The sequence below is a fragment of the Lonchura striata genome, chromosome 2, assembly GCF_046129695.1.
Source record: "Lonchura striata isolate bLonStr1 chromosome 2, bLonStr1.mat, whole genome shotgun sequence".
In the NCBI taxonomy this organism is placed as follows: domain Eukaryota; kingdom Metazoa; phylum Chordata; class Aves; order Passeriformes; family Estrildidae; genus Lonchura; species Lonchura striata.
In genome coordinates this window covers 39,160,209-39,180,118 of record NC_134604.1, presented here as the reverse complement: position 1 = coordinate 39,180,118, position 19,910 = coordinate 39,160,209, and the positions used below count along the sequence as shown (strand labels likewise).

Here is a 19,910-nt window from a genome sequence, read left to right as displayed (position 1 = left end):
CATGATGAAAGTGCACTTTGGCTTGATCAGTTATCTTTTTTGTGCATGTTTTTGTGGAAAATAAATAGCTTTTCATTTCAAAACTCACAGGCATGTTTTAATTTTGGAAGAAACAAACTGAAATGATCAGCTTCATCGGAGAGTCCTCTTCGACAATGCAAACTTAAATCAACTGCATACGGTCAAGGTCTAAGTAAAGGATTGAAATCTTGAGAGTGGGGAAAGCTTATGTAAATGGCAATTAGAAGTAAGATAATTAAATAAGAAAACAGTAATTAATTAAGGTGGTTATAGGTAGAATGTGGGCACAGTACTTTTTGAGCAAAAAGATGCTACTTTTGCATATCTTACTTTCTAGTATTTAGAAATGCCCTGTATACTGAAAGAAGGAAGAATCATGCTGCTTTTTGGATTGCCAGTATAACTTCCTGCAATTTCCTGTGTTTTCTCTAGAGGTCTCTTCTCTAAGACATGAGGGTGCCTGTGCCCAGGATTCCAGTACTGACTGAGAGACACAACTGAAAAATATTATAAATTATACACCCATCCCTTGCACAAACACCATGTTTTCTAATTTTTTACCCTATAAAAAAAGTCTTTTGTGCCCTTTCTCCAGTGCCATAATTACCATGGAAACAGAACTGCAAATTAAAGCAGAAATAACAGGGTTTACAGTCAGAATAAAATAAACATACCCCAGATTTTAACTTAACCAAGATCAATTTCCTACTTTATCTGTGATGATCTGATGGTTGAAATTTTAATTTTAGTTTTCTGGAAAAATCCTGAGGTAGTTTCTTGCTTGGGAACAGAGAACTGATAGTACAGAGAGGGCCCTATCATAAAAACACTGGCTAAGTGATGTGCATACACAGTACATGTCAAATTTGCAAGTTTTAAAATCTGTTTATTTATTTATCTGAATAGCTTTACATTTAGAAATTCTAATGAATGATTTAGATTCTGAAATCTAGGTTCAATATATCTGTTTCATCATATAAACTACAATAATAATAATAATTTATATTGTATTCAGTAGTCTGGCTGAAATTTCTGTTGGGAGAAAGGTCAATTCTCACAGGTGTCTCTCTCACAGTTTTGATTGATCTTCCAACAGCTATGAAATCACAATCCTGCAAATTACATGCATAATTCTATTGTATAAAATATTTACGTTCTCATAAATTAAATTTCACAGTCTCTTATGTACAGCGAGTGTAAATCCTGAGAAAATGGGAAAAAAAATCTTACTTCTTCCTGACTTTGGAGGAGTTGAAGCATGAGCAAAAATGGCAATGACCAATTTGTGAAGTTATGAGACCTCCTGGTGCAGAATAATATGTATCTTGGTTTACAAGTATTTGTTTCAGCAACATCTTCAGCATAATTTCAAACTTCATAGGAAATCAGCCATACCTGCTACTTCCAAAGATAGGTGTATGTGTGTGTGTGTATATATATATATATATATACATATACTCATGCATTATGTATATGCATATATATATATAAATACATATATCTATTTATTTTTATATACACATGAATGTTATCTTCAACACAAAACAGCACACTTTAAAAGAAAATTTTAGGCAAAAATGGAGCTACATTTACTGGGACACCACTCTATTTTGCAGAAAGAAAATAATTTTAAGTTCTGCCAAAACCTAAATGTATGAGTTTGAAATCTTAACACATTCGATTTTGGCTCCAACTATTTCAACTTTACTTCACAGAACTATTTCATGTTAGTGCTACCATGTCAGTTCTTTATTACAAATAATCAACATATACTGTTTAGCAGGGTGTTTATTTATTTTTTTTTTTATTGCAATGCTATGATTATTATATGTTTGAAGGTAATTCAATGGCTCACTGAATACAGGGAAATAAGAAGAAAGTCATCACTACAATGATTTTTATGAGTCTGAATATTCTAAAGTTTCATTATTTTTCCCTAAGAAGGAGTTTATTGTAATAATGATTTACTCAGGGCATCTGAAATTATGTTTCTGTTAAAAATCAGGTCACCCAAAACCACTGAAACCAGACAAGGCATTAAAATACATTTAATGAAACTCCCAACAAATGAAACTGGAGGACACAAAGCTTTTCAGCAGGGCCTATAGTTCAAACTGCTTATTAAGAAAACCTCCCGTCGAGAAGTTTACCTCTCATGTTGATTTTTCTAGCCTTTCCTTGTCTTGTTTTTATTTGGTAATAAAAATAGAGTCTGGTCTATCTTGCAAAACCTGGAACTAAGAATAGCTTAAGTGGCACATAAAAGATTTTTTAAGTGTCATGTGCTAAATACTATAACAGATATTAAACATTTCTGAGACTTCATTTATTGTCCATTTCCATTATCCATCCAGAAAAATGTAGGAAGTCCTTACAAATATACTAATTAGGTCTGCTATTTATATTGATGGGAGTTCTGAATGAACAGAAACAGCAAAATACTGGACAGTTTGGCCCTGTCAGACCTTCCAAATCACAAGAAGTTTCATAAATGTGTACAATCGAAATATTACCTACCTCTCTTCCTTTTTTTGCATCTTTGAATGAGTTTGGTAGCTGTGCTCTGTTTCTCTACATGTATCCATGCAACCCAGTATCGATGTTTCTGTGTAATTTTGTGGTTTAACAAGGCTATTTTGTAGTCTTAAATTCTCATGTTTCATTTTGTGAAGAGAAGCTGTGAAATTTCCATGTTCTTTGTTACATAAATCTATACACTGTGAAAGGAGATAATACCATCATTAAGTAGTTATTTTTTCCAGAATAAATGGGTATATTTTTAACAAGCAAACACAAAACAATGTTCTATGCTAAAGAAAAGACCTAGCTACCATATATAATCATGCACCATTTAGAGCAAACCAAGAGAATTGCCTCCAGAAAAAAAAAATCACAGTAGATAAATGGAAAAGAAGGGATAACAGCCTTTACAACACAATAAAACAAATTAAAATTTCTCAGCAAACATGCATTCAAAATATTATTGTTGTAAATTTATCGCTTGCTTTGTAAAACTGATGACATAAAAGCGACCATAACAGCTATAGCTGCAGACTGTATTGCTCCCTCCAGTAACAATTCCTTCAAAAATAACAAGCAAAATTGTAGGAGTTCATTACTACAGTAGATATAGTATATGTGTACAGGCACAGTTTAATATGTGTGTTGACACAGTCACCTTCAGTTTCAAAAACAATGAGTAAAGCCACATCAGCACAGTGCTCTCTGTCCCTGTCACTAAACCCCAGTTATCAGCTGGGTTAACCCACATGGTGTGCAAGGCAAAATACTGCAAGTGCAAGCCACAGGTGCACTGTGATCAGGGGCTAAATACCCTTATCCACTAGGATATCAAGAAGGGAAGATGGAAATTCGCTCTGGAAGTTGTCTAGCCAGGATACTCTGCTCCTTTTTTTTCCTATCACTTAATCCATGAAGCCTATGCTGCACACCTGAGCCAACTATTTTGGAACTATCTCTCTGCAGAGTACTGCAAAACATTGTGTAATATATTTGCAATAACAGTATACTGTCATCACCAGGAAATTCTCAAAAGGTTAATCAGATTACACACAAAAGACTAAAACCCCTTGCATTTCATTAAGTTGTGCTTTCATATAGTCTTAGATTTACCTCATTCTTTTGGAACTCAGTAAATCATTACAGATTTGGTTCTCAGTACACTGCTGGCACAATTGTGCTCCTGTATTTGAAAGCTTGTCTATTCCGTGCACTGGTTTGATACCATCTCTTTCCTGTGAACCTCACCTTTCTCAGTTTTAGGGTGAATTTATGAGCCAAGCTGGCATGGAAATGCCAGAAGGTATAATAAAATTTAATATTTTGTGCAACTATGGGGGAGCAGGGGCTCAGCTATGTCTCACAAGTGGGAGGAGTGGCAGGAGAAGGAGGGCACTAAGTCATCCTACCACTAATAGCTGCAGAATCAGCAGTAAATTATAATGGCATGAACTCCAAAACTGAGCTAGCCCAGCTACATTTCTTTTGATATCTAAACCCTGAAAGTAACCTTGCCTGACTGACTAACCTATACTGACTTAGGCTGGCAGTGGTCTCAGAGGTCTGTGTAGTGCTCCACTGTACAGCACAAACATGTCCATAAAAATCTCTCCAGTCCCTGGAATCTTAATATCAAATATATCACAATCTCTAATGTTTAGATCCTCACAATACATTAGTAAAGCAGCAAAGAATTTTTAAGTCCACAAATCTACTGAAACATGTATTGACCTTGGTGTTTGTAATAACTGGATTTTACTGTTAAAATATAACAAACATGTGATGTCTCCAAGGACCCTTGTTGGGCAGCTCTTCTCAGTCTTCAAGAAAAGTGTCACTGCAGAGTTAGACATGCATACACACATCCATCTATGCTTCCACAATGATATATCATATATACACACAGAGAGATCCATAATAGTGTGTCTGTATGCGTAGGTAAGACATCACTGACGGCATCTGTGCTGTTTTAAGGGTGTGGATAAATGTAACATTCTTTCATGACAATTAACAGGCTACAAATCCCCCCAGAATGTATTTACATCAGTATTTCCAAACAACATTCCAGTGGGATTTTTTTTTAGTGATACAGTAACTGCAGATGTTCTATAAGCAGGGGATGTTTTGAAGCTTTTTGTGGAAAACAGCATATATACAATTTATTATATCTTCATAAACCATAGTTCTAGATAATCTTGTGGCACACTTTTTATCAATTAAATGTTAAAGCTCCGTTGTTTGGAGAGATATAAATACTAAACTCTGAAAATAAGCTGGGTGGGAGCAAAATGTGTCAGATTTTTACACTGCTATTTAAATGCCATGTGAACAAAGGGGTAAGATATTTAAAAAAAAGGGATATATTTTTGTCTGTGAGAATGATGACTGTTTAAACTTAAATAAGTGATATCACTTACAAAAAAATAAGCTCCTGGAAATTGTTTCATGTCTAGACAGTTACTGAAAAATTTAACTTACCTGTAGTTTAATACAATTAAGGTAAAAATTACTCTTAGCTATACTCATCTTCAGGTTGTCTGTGAATACCACTTGGTTTTGATTATGTTGCACACCTTATTTTTATTTACTTAATTAATGAAAGCAGAAATCTCTATATCTGCCATAATCTTAATCTACATCTACAATAAGTATAAGTAACTATTCTTGCATACTATACATACTTCATAGGTTAAAAAAAATTACCATGCAACTTTCACACTCCTGGTTTTCCACCATTTCTTTTAGATGTGTGTTTTCAGATTTGATAGCTTGGTAATGGAATTCCAACAACTAGGAAAAGATTAAATTCTTAGTTAAATACAAGAATAGTACTCTCAACTGGAGTAACAGTGAGTATAGATATATTTAAGCTTAATTTTACAAAATATACATTAGTAACTACAAAATTTACTATAATATTTTAAAATATAGCAATATCAAAGTAGAATTATTAAACCATCTATAAAAGATATACAAATACAATACCTCTGAATTTATTTACCTTTTTGAAAGAAGTAATGACATGAAAACAAGAAGGTCACATGCAGTTAGTACATAGAAAAAGGGACAGATTTTACAGGCCACTGAAACTGGAGGAAATCCTATTCATGATGTCTACAAATTATATAGATTCTTTTAGTGATATGGAAATACCTGGTACAGAGCACCACACAGCAGGAGGTATCATTTTCCCCAAACACTAACTTTACTATTGTCAAAAGTAAAGTATTACTTCAATCACAGTTGTCAACATGTAGTGACCCTCTCATAAAAAACAGAGATACTCAGAACCTCTAAATATGATGGTTATTTTGTTTTACAAACTAAGTAACAAAGATGACAATTTTTTTAAACAAAAATTTGCCATCAAAATTCGTACTGGTATCTTACAGTTTCCAGCTATAAAAGTACTTGAATTTTCTATGCAGATTTGTAACATTCTTCAAAAATTTTTAGAAAGCACTGGAAAATTAGAAACTTGAAGCATATGTAATAACCACAAACTGGAAGTTTTCAAGATCTTTTGCATGTTAAAATGATAACTAGATGTGATGGTCAGAATGAATTTCTATTTAGATATACAATTGACATTTACTGGTGATTTCTTGTTCCAGTATGAATTTGGCTGCTTTTGTAATACTTCACAGATATTACAGCACTGCTGATAAAAACTATAGCAAGAAACATGATGCCTTTTTTTCCCACAGATAATGAATGTCATCAATAGTGGAGCAAAATGATGTGGGCTGCTTTTGCCTACTTGCATACCTGCTGTTTTGTTAACAATTTGTGTTTTGTCTCTAGCTCCATTTTTAACTGTCTTTCCAGAAGACTAGCTTTCTCCATGATAGTTGCTATAGTGATCTCTTTCTGATGAAGCTCCTCTGTCAGGTCAGAGATTTCTGTCTTCATTCTTTCCTGCTCAGAGCAATGGGACCGCTCCTCTCGATAAACATGGTTTCTTATCTGTAGCAAATACATTTCAAAAAGAAAAAATGCTGTGCAGTAAATCTGATTGCATCACTTGCTACTTATCAGTGACTTTTCCTGCTGTTGCATCCCAGACACCAACTCTTCTAACTGAACCAGAGATTCTGAAATTGTAAAATAAACTGCCTTTGGAAGTCAGTGCACAGAGCTTTGTTTATTTTTACATATTTTTTTCACTTCCCTTGTACTTTCATTTCCCAATTTAATATTAGAAATGAACAAAGTACAATACACTTCAATGAACCTTTTAAAAGAATGTAGTAAAATCACATATAGAATTCCAATTCATGATAAAGAATATCCAAGGAAATATCCATTCAATAAATTTAAGTATGATTTGTTTATACTGCACTTAGGTTTAAAAAAAGTTTGACGAAGCTTAAATTAACTTAGGAGCAACAAAATAAATCAATCTAGAGGCTCTTTAATAAGAAACTATGCTAGAAATGGGTATATATGGAAAATAATTTTATGAGAATTTTCCCTGCCATTACATGTAAAAATTTAAGGCCAAACTTTCTTCAAAAGCTCCTGTGCAGAGTTCTCAAAAGTATCAACACAAAATTGTCTTCCTAATCTTTCTACTATAACCAAAAATTTAGTACTGAAAGATTTTTTTATTGTATAAGAAACAGGACGTCAAAAACCAGCATAACAACCTTTGTAGCCATTTTACCAACTTTTTGCAGTACTATGCACAATGAATAACAGATTGCATTCTGAAGTATTAGAATTGTAAAAAAATATATATAAATGCAAAAAAACCTATAAGCTAGATCATGGCTAGATCGTACCAAAACTGATGAACCCAAGTCAGATGCATCCAAAGAGAGACATTCCAGACCCACTTGGCAAGCATTCCCATAACCTGCCCTAGGTGGCAGGGGGTGACTCTTCCAACCTAACAATTCTGTGATTTTGCTTACATTGCTAATTAGCAAAACCACAACATGCTTCTGAGTTCTGAGCATCCTCTACTTCCAAGGTATCTCAGCCTCCCAAGCCATACACAGTTCCACAGTGCCATGCCACAGCTGCTTGCTCACAGCACTTCTGAAAGGTGCGAGCAATGCGGCGCGTAGCTCCAACGAGAGAGCTCTGCCCTAGACCAACCGTGCTGCAGGCACCTGAGCAAGCTCAGCCTTGTGTGGGTACCTGCCACAGTCACTTGTATCACTTGATCTGTTTGCATACCCTGCCTCTGAGACTAGCAACAAGTTACAGCTTATCTCTACAGGTTACCAGTTAATCAGAGCTTTGGAGGCTTTCTTAGCTGCATGGTATTATCTGAATCACGATAATCTATAGGCATGGTCTCTTCTATTATTTCAGTGAAGTAGGTAGGCACAGAATCAGAATGTCAGTTTTACAGCTACACAACTAAATGCAAACATATACGAAATCTTTCCCATGTAAAAAACTTCATGTTCTCCTGAACCTACAGTGTATCCTCCTGCTCCCTACAGTATATGCACATACCCTAGGTCAGTATTCTCTCCTAAAATTCCTATACTGCAATTAAGATATGGAAATTATAGGAAATACCTTGTTCAGCTCTTCTTCTTGGTGTTCTCGACTTTCTGCAAATATCAGTAATTCACCATTTTTAGTTTCTAGTTGCTCAGTAAGATAAACAGGAGATGACTGATGCCTTCAAGTAAGAAATAAACAAAACATGAAAGATTCAATACTCTTTACCTTGCAGTATCCTCTCCACAGTGTAAAACTGTAGAACATCTGCTCGCTGATGAAAAAATACCCCCAGACATAATCAACATTTGACCTAAACCAGGCTGGATTTTGGGAGATGTCTAGGAATCAAGGACAATACAACTATGTGCAGAAAGACTCCTGAAAGCCCTTATAGACTGGTATTTCATATAATTTGAAATGGCTACAGCAGATTACATAAGCCATAAAACCATGACAATTTTATTCAAGTGTTTTAATGCTGAGAAAAGGAAAGACTGTAAAGATACAAGTAGAAATACCTGAAATGCATTGATTTGTAAAAATTTAGCCATCATTAAAGCTTTTTACCATAGCCTGTATCTATTGCCAGAAATTGTCTGATACAATTGTCAATGAAAATATCCAGTCTAAAATTTAGAAGCTGACATTTGAATCCAGAGTACCTTTTCAGACTTAATTTAAAACAAATATAAGAAAAAAACTTATTAGCCCAGAAGTACTTGTTAATTTAAATATGTCTTCACCATCCATACTTTATTTGAATTTCCCGCATATCTTTATACTCCTTGATTTTCAATAATTCTGTATACAACTTTTGGCATTCCAGTTGTATCCTTCTCCAGAGACCATCCCTTGACTGAAGCTCATTTCTCATTTCTGAGATGTCTGCCTCCATGTTCTAAAGAAACAAGCAAATACACAAAGAGTTAAATAAAACCAGACAGCTCAAAATGCTGGTTTTTAGCACATCATATTCAATACCTGTACATACATGATTTTAATTTCAGAAAAACATATTGCTTCCATGTCAGTTCCTCTCATCTAAAAATCAGACTCATAATATTCTTTAGCCTTTGCAATGTTCCAATGCATCTGCCTCTAAAATTATCATAGGAAACATAATTCAGAAGTTCTTTATTGTACTAAATGCATCTAAAATATATAGTTGGCTTGTTTTAGCAGGTTTTGCATCCTGGAACATGTTTCACATGGTGGAATTGGTGCCATAAGTCACTTCCATTTTCTATTTTACTAACAGCATTTCCAAATTTATAAACTTTAGAAATGACTAGGCTGCATAAATCTTCTTCAAAACTAGTTCCATCTGCATGGAGTTCATTGCTTATTTAAATAAGCATCACAAAAATTTCGAACAATTGAAAAAAGATTTTTCTTAGGGACTTGACAAATGTTATTCTGCTTTATTTTTATTTCTGATTGATAGCGTGTTAGACAACCTGAAGACACATATTACATTTGGCATGATAAAACATGAATTTAAAAAAAAAATCAGAATTTCACAAAAATATACTGAAAACATACTAAATATAAGAAATTGGAAATACAACCCACAAATAACAAAAGTACCACTAACAATCAATGCTTCAAATAGCAATATCCAGAGCATATGTATTGTTTCTCACCTAAGATACAAAAGCATGTTTCAGATTAAAAAAAGAAAAAGATTTTTCCAAGGATATTGATCCTTTACCTTTCAAACTATTCCACTAAAAACATTCACATTTTTCATAATTTCTTAATTTTATTTGAATATAGCTTCCATCTTTAAGAACATAAATAAAGCCTTTAAGATTTTAAAAGAGAACTGGATTACAGAAACTGCACTGCAAGGAAGAACTTCACAGGTTTATTTCCCTTAGAGGCTCCTATGAGAATGACCCTCCTCCCAAGAAGCCGGTGGTCTTCTTCTGGCTGAAAGGGTTGCTAAAGACAGATACGAAGTGCTTTTGCATTTTTTTTTGAGTTTTTTAGGGGGAGGCTGCATAGACATTCATCTTATCCTTTGTTACACTAAGATCATGAGAGCTTTTTTAAACACCAAATGCAATTCTGTGTATATTCAAGTGAAAAAAAATCTTAATGAATTGTTAAAGTTCTTGCTAAGACTTGTTTATTCTCATCTTCATGACTCCAACATTTAAGAAATAGCCACAATTGTTTTATAACATAGGAACTTGGGAGATTGTTACCCCTCTGACTTCATTCTGGGGTGGATAAGGGAAATGAATTCTACACAATTTTGTGGCAGAAGTAATATTTTCTGTGATAAACTGCAGTCAGCACACATATTTACATAAATTGTATTTTCTTGTGAATTAAAATACTAGCAGGAAGAACAGCAGCCACAGCAGCAGCTGCAATAATAATTGAAACAGAACTTCAGGTCAAGAGTTTCACAGTTTCACATATCAGTTAAAAAAATAAATTAGATATGCATCACTTACTATTTTAGAAAATATCTACCCCATCTGGTTAAAATGAAAATTAATTTAGAAGCAGAAACCTTTAGGATTTGTTTAGAAAATATCTCATATAAAGAGTCTATTTCAAGTTGAAAAAATCATTACATCTTTTCTTTCCTTCTGTGAAAAGTTTTGCTTTTACTAGCTTGCCAATCAAAACAAAGTCCCAAAAATTTCCTGATCAGCTCTTGTTCTAATTCTACTCAAAGCTGTCTGTGGTGGGTTGACCTGACTGGATGCCAGGTACCCACCACAGCCACACTGTCACTGCCTTTCTCTTTGTTTCTTGAGATAAAGACAGGGAGAAACCATTCACCAGTTACTGCCAAAGGCAGAACAGACTCAACTCAGAGAAATTAATTTATTGCTAATCAAATTAGAGCAGGTTAATGAGAAATGAAAACAAAATCTTAGAACACCTTCTCCTCATGGCTCCTTCTTCCCAGGCTCAACTTCACTCCTCATTTCTCTACCTCCTCCCCTCCAGTGCTGTAGGGGTATGAGGAATGGCGGCTGCAGTCTGTTCATCGCACCTTGTCTCTGCTGCTCCTTCCTTCTCGGGAGAACTCCTCGCACTCTTCCCCAGCTCCAGTGGGGGTCCCTTCCAAGGAAGATGGCCCTCCATGAACTTATGGTGAGTCCTTCCCATAGGCTGAAGTTCTTCATTAACTCCTCCAGTGTGGCTTCATTCTATGGGGTGCAGTCCTTCAGAAACAGGCTGCTCCAGTGTGGAACCCCAGTGGGGTCACAAGTCCTGCCAGGAAACCTGCCCCAGCGTGGGCTTCCCTCTCCACAGGGCCACAGGTCTTGTCATGAGCTTGCTCCAGCACAGGCTTCCCACAGCCTCCTTCAGACATCCACCTGCTCTGACCTGGGTTCCTCCAGGGGCTGCAGGTGGATCTCTGCTCCACCCTGCACCTCCACGGGCTGCAGGGGGATCTCCGCTCTGGCACCTGGAGCACCTCCTGCCCCTCCTCTCCGCTGACCTTGGTGTCTGCAGGGCTGTTCCTATGACATTCTCACTCTTCTCTCCCCACTGCACAGGGCTCCCCCGCCTACCTTTTCTTAAATACATTAACCCCAAGGTACCACCATCACTGCTGCTGGGTCCATCATGGAACTGGCTGGCATTGGCTCTGTCAGAGATGGGGGAAGCTTCCAGTACTTTCTCACAGAGGCCATCCCTGGAGCGTCCCCATTACCAAAACCTTCCCAACACAAATTCAATACACTATTCCTTTTAAATACAATTATATGGTGTATTTTTACATAAATTTGTAAAAATACAAATTTACATACATTTACATATATCCAGCAGCTGACCTAAAGCTGACTTTTCAAGAACCAAGCCCCTTGTGTGATGTTTTCAGGTTACCTCTCATGTTAGGGCTGCAGATAAATTTGTCAGATAATTCACAGGGTAGAAAAATAGAATAGACTGCAGTCTCCATTTTGATATTTTAAACTTTGCGTTTTCTGTAAAGTCAACAAACTGCTCTTCCAAATATTTCACTTTATTGTTTGCTAATTAATAGTATAAATAAAATAATTAGAAGCTGAAATTATCATAGGCATAAAGGAATATATGAGGCTCAACAATTCTTGTTTTAATTGCCATCAGGGTTCTCCACACCAAGATTCCTATCTACTCCTTCCTCTGTTACCCATATCACGTCCAACTATTGCTATCCTCCAACCTAATTCTCCTTTGCACAAACCTGCTTAATTTTTCTGGCTGACAACAGGCCTTGTACTTTCTTCTTTCTCATACAGACATTCCTAAAAAAATATTTTCCCTGAGCTATCCCTTTTCACCATTCATTGACATCAGTGTTTCCCTTATGCAGCTATTTCCAAATGCAGCTTTTCAAACTAACATAACAGCATTCCACACCACCAACACAGTTATTCTGGAACTTTCTGCCCTTCAGATGACACTGTTATGTACATCTATCTCCACTTCTACTTAAAGTGTCTTCAAGCATCCTACATCTCCTGTATTCTCTTGAACATATGATTCCAAAATTCTTCCTGCTTGAAGATTTTCTTCAAGGCGACAGCACAATCTCTCTGTCATACAGCACGTATCCATTTGCTGCGACTGCCATGATTTGTTCCACTGCACAGTCTAGTCCCTGCTTTTGAAGACAGCCTTTTTAACAGGCCCCAAAACAGAAGTTTTGTTTGCACACTGATAATGTGTACACAGGCAAAAACTCAGTGAACTAATGTGCAAATAGCATATATAAACTTGGCTCTTCTGACAACACCTGACAACACAATCTGAAATTAACCTCTGCCACATATATGCTAATTCTTATACAGTATATTGCATATACTGTTAGCACTCTGCAAGACTGTCTATAAACAAACAAATCTTTCTCCAAAAGGGTTTGAAGTTTCTATACACCATTCAATATATTACTGAACCTAGAAGTGTTTAAATAAAAAAGCAAAAGCATATGGTATATGTCACCAGAAAAAAAAAAAAATCAACTACAATTTAATTCCTGATATGTTTCAAACACAGATAATAAAAAAGGTTGTAAAGATCTTATGTTATCTCAATCTTTTCAGAACTCATATACCATGACCAAAAGAAGAGGAGGAAATGGCTGTCTTCATAGATCAGTGCTATACTGAAAAACAGGGAATTGGGGATAAAACCTGATGGTTATTTACAATAGCCACAAACTTAAAAAAATTTAAAAATTGACTGCACAATCTCCTTTCAAAATAAACAAAATATACCACACATGTTTGTGTATACTTCTTTACTAGCTATATGGCACAATGAACAGCAAGGTGTAAATCAGATAAAGAGATTTCACAGAAGTCATTTATATACAAGGAACCAAACTAGGAGAAGTTCATGTTAGGAGAGTTATAAAACCCTAGATACATAGACAAGAGAAAAAATATATTGCTACAAAACAAACTTATTTCTATTTTACTAAAAAAAACATCCCATACTGCTCCCAGATTATTCTGTGTCCATGCACAGAATACATCTAATGTATATTTATGCAGGCATCTCATCTTGATTTTCCAACCTTAATTCCACAGTTATCATAAAAATCCATTACTACCTGGCACTGATTTTGGTACATTTTTAGATCCTCATGGAGTTTCATGTTTTCCTCTACCAGTTTATTCTTGTTTCTTGCTATTTCATTCACAATTGCCTTTAGTTTTTCAATAATTGAATCATCGTTTTCATAGTTTTCACTTTTGGGCTGGGTATAGGTAATTAGCTCTTCTTGGCTTTGTTTCTTATTGCATATTTGATGTTGATAATTTTGGGTCTGCTTCTACAAAACAAACAAATATTTTAAATTAAATTCAATAATTGTATGTAAATTGCTAGGACCAAATTGTTATTAGTGAAATCATAAGATTATTCCTGTCTTCAGCTGGATTTGCTTAGAAAAGATGACATAATTCAAACAGTTTGAATACTTTCCCTCAGTTAAAAAAAAAGTTTCAAAAGCCTTCAAGGACACAGGAATTGATTTCAAGGATTTTTTTCTCCTGTGCTGTGTATTTTCCTAGTATTTAATGTTAATGAGACTCAAATGTGAAAAAGGTGATTATGATGACCTATTCAAAGCAGTTACCTGTGAGAAATAATTTGAGAGAAATGTTCCTCTTTGATTCATTGAACTCAGCAGGAGCTGTGTGTGTGTGTGTGTGTGTGTGCCTCAGGATAGAAATTAACCTTTGACTAGAGGGCTACATTACACAGGTCATCTACAAACAGCTCAGTAACTTCAGGAACTGCACTTCTTTGAGATCATTATCCTTAAACTTGGGGAAGAATCATTCGTACATTTGGCAGAGTCCTACACCCCATGCAGCTTCTTGTACCAATTAAAATTCTAAACACAAAACTTCAGAAAATTGGTATTGCCAGTATTTCTGAATCCACAGGCATTGTGAAGAAGCATAATTACTATAGCAACTGTTTTTGCTGTTTAAAAAAAATTATCGACATGAATCCCACTACTGGGAGATTAACAAGCAGCACTAATATTTCAGAAGACTGAGAATTACTTGAAAAATTACAACAAAATATGACCTGGAAATCATATATCATGTGCAGAAAACAAGTTGGGCAAGAAAATATAAAGTAAAAATAAATAGGGTTAAAAACACTATATTTCACTGACAAGGACTGCAAAAAGTCATACTTTAGACAGTTTTTGATGTTATTGCAATTTGTGTTACCTGAGAACCTAAGTAGAATGGACCACTGGCTGCATATCAAATAAAAACCCCAAAAAATTTTGTAGTTCAAGTTTAATTTCTATAGATAAAAATTAAGGTCCCTTTGATATCCAAGTTATGGACTCTGATATACGAAAGTGTCAATACATCCTGCGAAAATATAGTGCAAGACCGCAACTGGAAATCAAAGATGTCATGAAAGATGAATTTGAGGCAAAGATGCAGGAACAATTAACACTTTTGAAACAGCTAAGGGTAACAGTCCCTCAGACTTGGATTTTAAAAAATAGCTGGTGCTATGTTACAGTTGTGAAGGAAATTGTCTTCAAAGCAAGTTCACTGATGGCAATGAAAGCTTCAACAGAAAACTGTGAATGATCACCCTGAGTACTCTATTTTGACTTGTCTAACTGTACAATCAGCATGTCATCAGTCAATAGTTAAACCTAGTCAAAGACTTGCTTTTAAAACACATTTGTATGAAAGTTTAATTGCTGGAATATAATGCTCTCAGCAGCTAAACCCAAAACAGCTGTTGTCCTTGGAAACTCTGGATATGTGTAAGGAGTCTCACAGGAATTGTTAAGGAAGTGTTTCACTAGATTAAGATCCAATGAGCTTAGTAACAGTAGAGAAGGGAATTACCAATGAGCAACATAACTGGCTTCCCCTTACTTAATTTTCAAGCTCTCTTGTGGTGCAGTCAATTTGTAAGTTATTTTCTGGTGTTATTTTTAGAGAAGGATAGGTCATCACAACATCATTAAATAACATTTTTTTTCTGGAATAGAAGGAATTAAAAAAATAAAAATATATAGTATCAACAGTCTATATATAAAAAAAGCAATAAGCAAATTGGCAAATCAAAAAGAATCATAGAGTCAACCAAGGAACTGCATGGTAACTAGAAGGCTGAAAAATATTTAAAAAAAGACTAAGTGATCCAACAAACAACTCCAAGAGTGATTCTGGAGTAGCATATGAAAATTCATTTTTCTGCATAAATGATACTATTGTATATTTATGGTCTTCCAAAAAAAAAGAAGGCTATCAGATTTGAAGGAACTTTATACTTGTACTAACACCTTAATGGCATGCACTATTTACCTGCTGAGATACTTTTTAATAACTTGTCACAATTAATTGCATAATAGCAAATAACATGGAAAAGTATATCTATAATATGCTTAAAAAGTAAAAAGGAACATTCAGTGGGTTTTGTAATTGTTTGGGTTTTTCTTTTTAAGAAATATTAACATTTTCATCATGATTCTTATTAATTTTCTCATTTTAATGAGAAAACCTGAATTAAAATAACTGCATGTATCATTAGATCTTCCAGTATGGTTCTACCTTACCATAGATTCACTATCAATATAGACATGCTTTGTAATATTCACCGTAAGCTTGGTTTTTAAAAATTAAGTTTAGGTAAGCTCTAGCTGAGTAAAGACTTCATTTTCTTCCTAGAGCAGGAATGTAGGAATTTTACCTGAAATAAATTACATTTCTCGGGAAATAATTTGGGTTACATATCTACAAAAAAAGGGTTATTTACATAGGTTGTCACCGTCTTCTCCCATTGTTGTGATTTTGCCTTAAATTCCTGAAAGACAGCAAAACAAGCCTAGTAGACATAAATATCTACTTTCTTCAATTGAAAGAGATTTTGTAATGTGCATTGTTCTAAGAAATACCTAGGTTTTTAATTAATACATAATCTTTCCATAATTTTGGAAAGAAGTTAAAAAAATAACAGTTCTATAAACCAGCCATCCAGTCATCCCCACCAGAGATAGACTAGTCTTAAAGGCTGTTGAACAAAGAACACTGAGTGTAAACATAGTAATTGAATAAAAATAATAAAATATTAGAGTTATTACTATGATACAAAAATTGTATTGGATAGAAATTCCTGTGGCTTTAAAGCTGTATTAGTGTTGAGAAGGGTAATCAGTAGGGAATCAAACCCTTAATATTCAGACAAAAAGTGCTCACTTTTCGCCTTTGTTTTTAATGGGACAGCAGCTTCATTGAATAAATTCTACTTCTTGTTCTCTTTAAAATTGCTGCTTCAGGTTCTCAGTTCATCTAGTTTAAACAAAAAGCTGTTTAGGAAATTCAATTATATTAGATTTATCTAATTTTGTTTTTGTATTTGCACTTACATTTATATTTATAGTGTATTTGAATTTGCTTTAAACTCATGCCAAACCTTTTATGTTCACAAATATATTTTAAAGGCAGTATACTAAAAATAAGCAGAACTTCAGTTACTAGAGCTGTTGCTCTTTTAGTTTGAAAATTCAGCAAAATAACAGTACACTGATTTATATATTGAAAACTAATGGAAATGTTGTTCCAAAAGACAGATGATATTTTATAATTAAGCTAAACTGGAATATTCCCCATATTTAAAACAATAAGGGTTTTTTTATTTTGCTACTGAATAAAACCTGACTATTTCTCAACACAGATTAATAAAAATCTTCTCTCATAGCTTTCCTGACATCTGCTTTGGCATTTAAAACAATAAACATATCCCTATTTTATAAAACATGATACAAACAGAGTTTCAGACTATTTAGTAAGGACTGCAAGTTCAAGGCCTTACTAAAGCACTGCTGAGCTTAGTAGATTTTCACCACGGTAATTATTTCCTGAATACTCAGATTTGCTGAATATATTCCAAGTATGCATTTTTCATACTACATAATTAATCAAATTATAGCATTGTCTTACATTATTTTCACATTTTAATCTTGAGTAAGGTTATTCTCAAATTAGCTGACAGTAGTGATACATCAATGATAGATGTACAACCCATTTATTATTCTTGTAGTAGCTAATGTTGGGAGTTATGCTGCAGTCCAAAGCATTGTAGCTTTTCTGATGGTGACAACTTCCATGTGGAGGAGACAGCCAACATCATATAGAGTTTGGATGTGTCTATGTGGAACCCAGAGGTCTCAGTAGTCCTGTATCTCACAGAATGCCATAAAAGGCAAGTCCAAAACACAGATCCTAAGACACTGCTTAGTTTGGGTTGAAAGTAGGAAATTACTTAAAGTCTACTAGTGCTGAATTTCTTGATTGCAAAGTCCTCAAAGTGTCCAAATAATCTACATCATAAACATCTAAGTCCTCCCAATGCTTAGAGCTGGGCAAGCAGCTCCCATATCAACTAGTACCGATCTCCTTGCTTTGCCTACAGCACCCAGCCCAGTAAGCATGTGGAGCACTCCTTTATTATGGTCTTCACAAAGGATCAACAGAGAAAACATGGATTTTGTGATCATCCTATGCTTCATCAGATTACTGGTTAGACTGGTCTTCCCATAAGTGGAGGACTCGGTGTAAAAATCTTTCAAGACAGAATCTGAAGTGTAATCTTCCCATGTTAGTTTTCTAACAGACAAATGTTATTTTTCAACAAGCTCCAAAATTCTTCCTTTTCAAATTGTTTCGTTTATCTCAGGATATGAGAAAATTTGTTGGATAGGTAAAAAAGAAGCAGCAAAAATTAGCATATCCAGAGATGATATTGCTCAGTTATAAGAAATAATACTGGATATCAGTTTCTGCCCCACTGAATGCAGGCAGAGGAGTATTTGGAGAGAAGACACCACTTGTGGGCACACCCTCTACAAGCTCTCTATCTTCCCTAACTTTCCTGTTTGTCCAATAAACACCTGTTTATTCCACAGACCATAAAGTAACCTCTGAGAAGTCAAGGCTGGGAATTATGAACAAAAATCAGTGTCTTCCTGTATTCAAGAATAAGTCCACTAAAATCCAGCCCGTGACCAAAGAGATAGGGAGTATGACTGATCCTGTCCTCAGCATCTATTATCTAGTCCCCCAATCAATATGCTGGATTCTGCAGGATGTATTTTTAAGTGCCTAATCCTTCCTCATACATTGCCTAGGGAAATTAGGCACTGAGGTCAAGGTCATGGATTGCTTCAGGCATATGGGTGCTGACAGGATATATGTGTAACAAGCAGTTTTCCAATCCTAAATCCTTTTTTCTGTGTAGCCCAAAGTGATCAAGGTTGTCCTGAGGTCTATAAAACTTGAATTAATGATAGGTATTATGTGACAGTATCCTGCATATGTAGAAGCTCTCACGCCTCAAGAGATTGTGTTATCCAGTACACATCTATTCATCAGGAAAAAAGTAAAATTTATTTATAGCTACATTTACAAAAATTTTGCTATTAAATAATATTAAAATTAAGAACTGTTCTTGCCAAAGACAGACAATTATATAATTTTTGTAGAACTATGAGCAAAATAAATCTCACAATTTTAAATCAAAGATTAGTTCTAGAAGCACATTAAAATATAATGACAAATATTCTTACCTCAAGTTTCACGTATAAATTCCTTGGGTTAGATGATGTCTCCAGGTTTTCCTCACAATTTTCTCTACTTTGGAGCTTTTTTGGTTTTAACTGATGTGACTGTAGCTTTTCGTAACTATGTATCAACTTTGAGAACTAAAAACAAAAGTAGAGTTGAACATGCAGAATCTATCAAGGAGGACCATATGGCCAAAGTTTTGTTTAAACTAGAATTACCAACTCCAGCTTTAGCATTCTAAATGTTTAATCAGTGTAACAAAAAATCAATTAATAAAGTTAACTTCAATTAATAAAGTTATTACACATGAACAAGACTAAGCTCTCATATAGATGTTAACTGTTCAAGTGGGTTCATTTGACAGCTTCTGAATTCTGCTGTAGTTCTCCACTGGCATTGCTATCCACAGAGTAATTTCCTCTACAGTGCTCATATGGATTGTTCTATACTTGTTTACTGCCATCTTGTGTTGACATTTTTAAAGGGTGCTTCACTAGTCAGAATGCAAGATTATCATCAATGTACTCTAAACTTGCGTGTTTCTTTCTTATGATGAAAATTGTTGAAATGTTTTGTGTGTGATGATTGGCACTCTCTGGTACCAGTGTGTGGGTCTCAGAATTAGACACTAAATAGACAACAGCCACTGCCTACTGATGTCACCATGAAAGTCTTAGGAGTCAAAGGCACAGAAGAAAAGGTAGCAGGAGAAGGACCAGCCTCTTCAGAAAAAGAGCCATTTTTCACATCAGTTCATTACACTGCACAAAACAAAGGGTCTGTCTAGTGCCTGTTAACAGATTTGATACAAAAAAGCGATACTGTTTGGTA

The 19,910-nt window shown here is 34.9% G+C and overlaps 1 protein-coding gene across 1 annotated transcript in view; it reads right to left on the bottom strand.

Annotated features, from left to right (window-relative positions):
- Positions 1 to 19,910, bottom strand: part of DEUP1 (deuterosome assembly protein 1) — a 40,721-nt gene that overhangs the window by 10,410 nt on the left and 10,401 nt on the right. Inside the window, 8 exon segments of the mRNA XM_077781328.1 lie at positions 2,539 to 2,738; positions 5,245 to 5,331; positions 6,310 to 6,507; positions 8,077 to 8,182; positions 8,757 to 8,902; positions 13,577 to 13,798; positions 16,207 to 16,320; positions 19,082 to 19,216. Coding sequence (XP_077637454.1) covers positions 2,539 to 2,738; positions 5,245 to 5,331; positions 6,310 to 6,507; positions 8,077 to 8,182; positions 8,757 to 8,902; positions 13,577 to 13,798; positions 16,207 to 16,320; positions 19,082 to 19,216 — 1,208 coding nt within the window.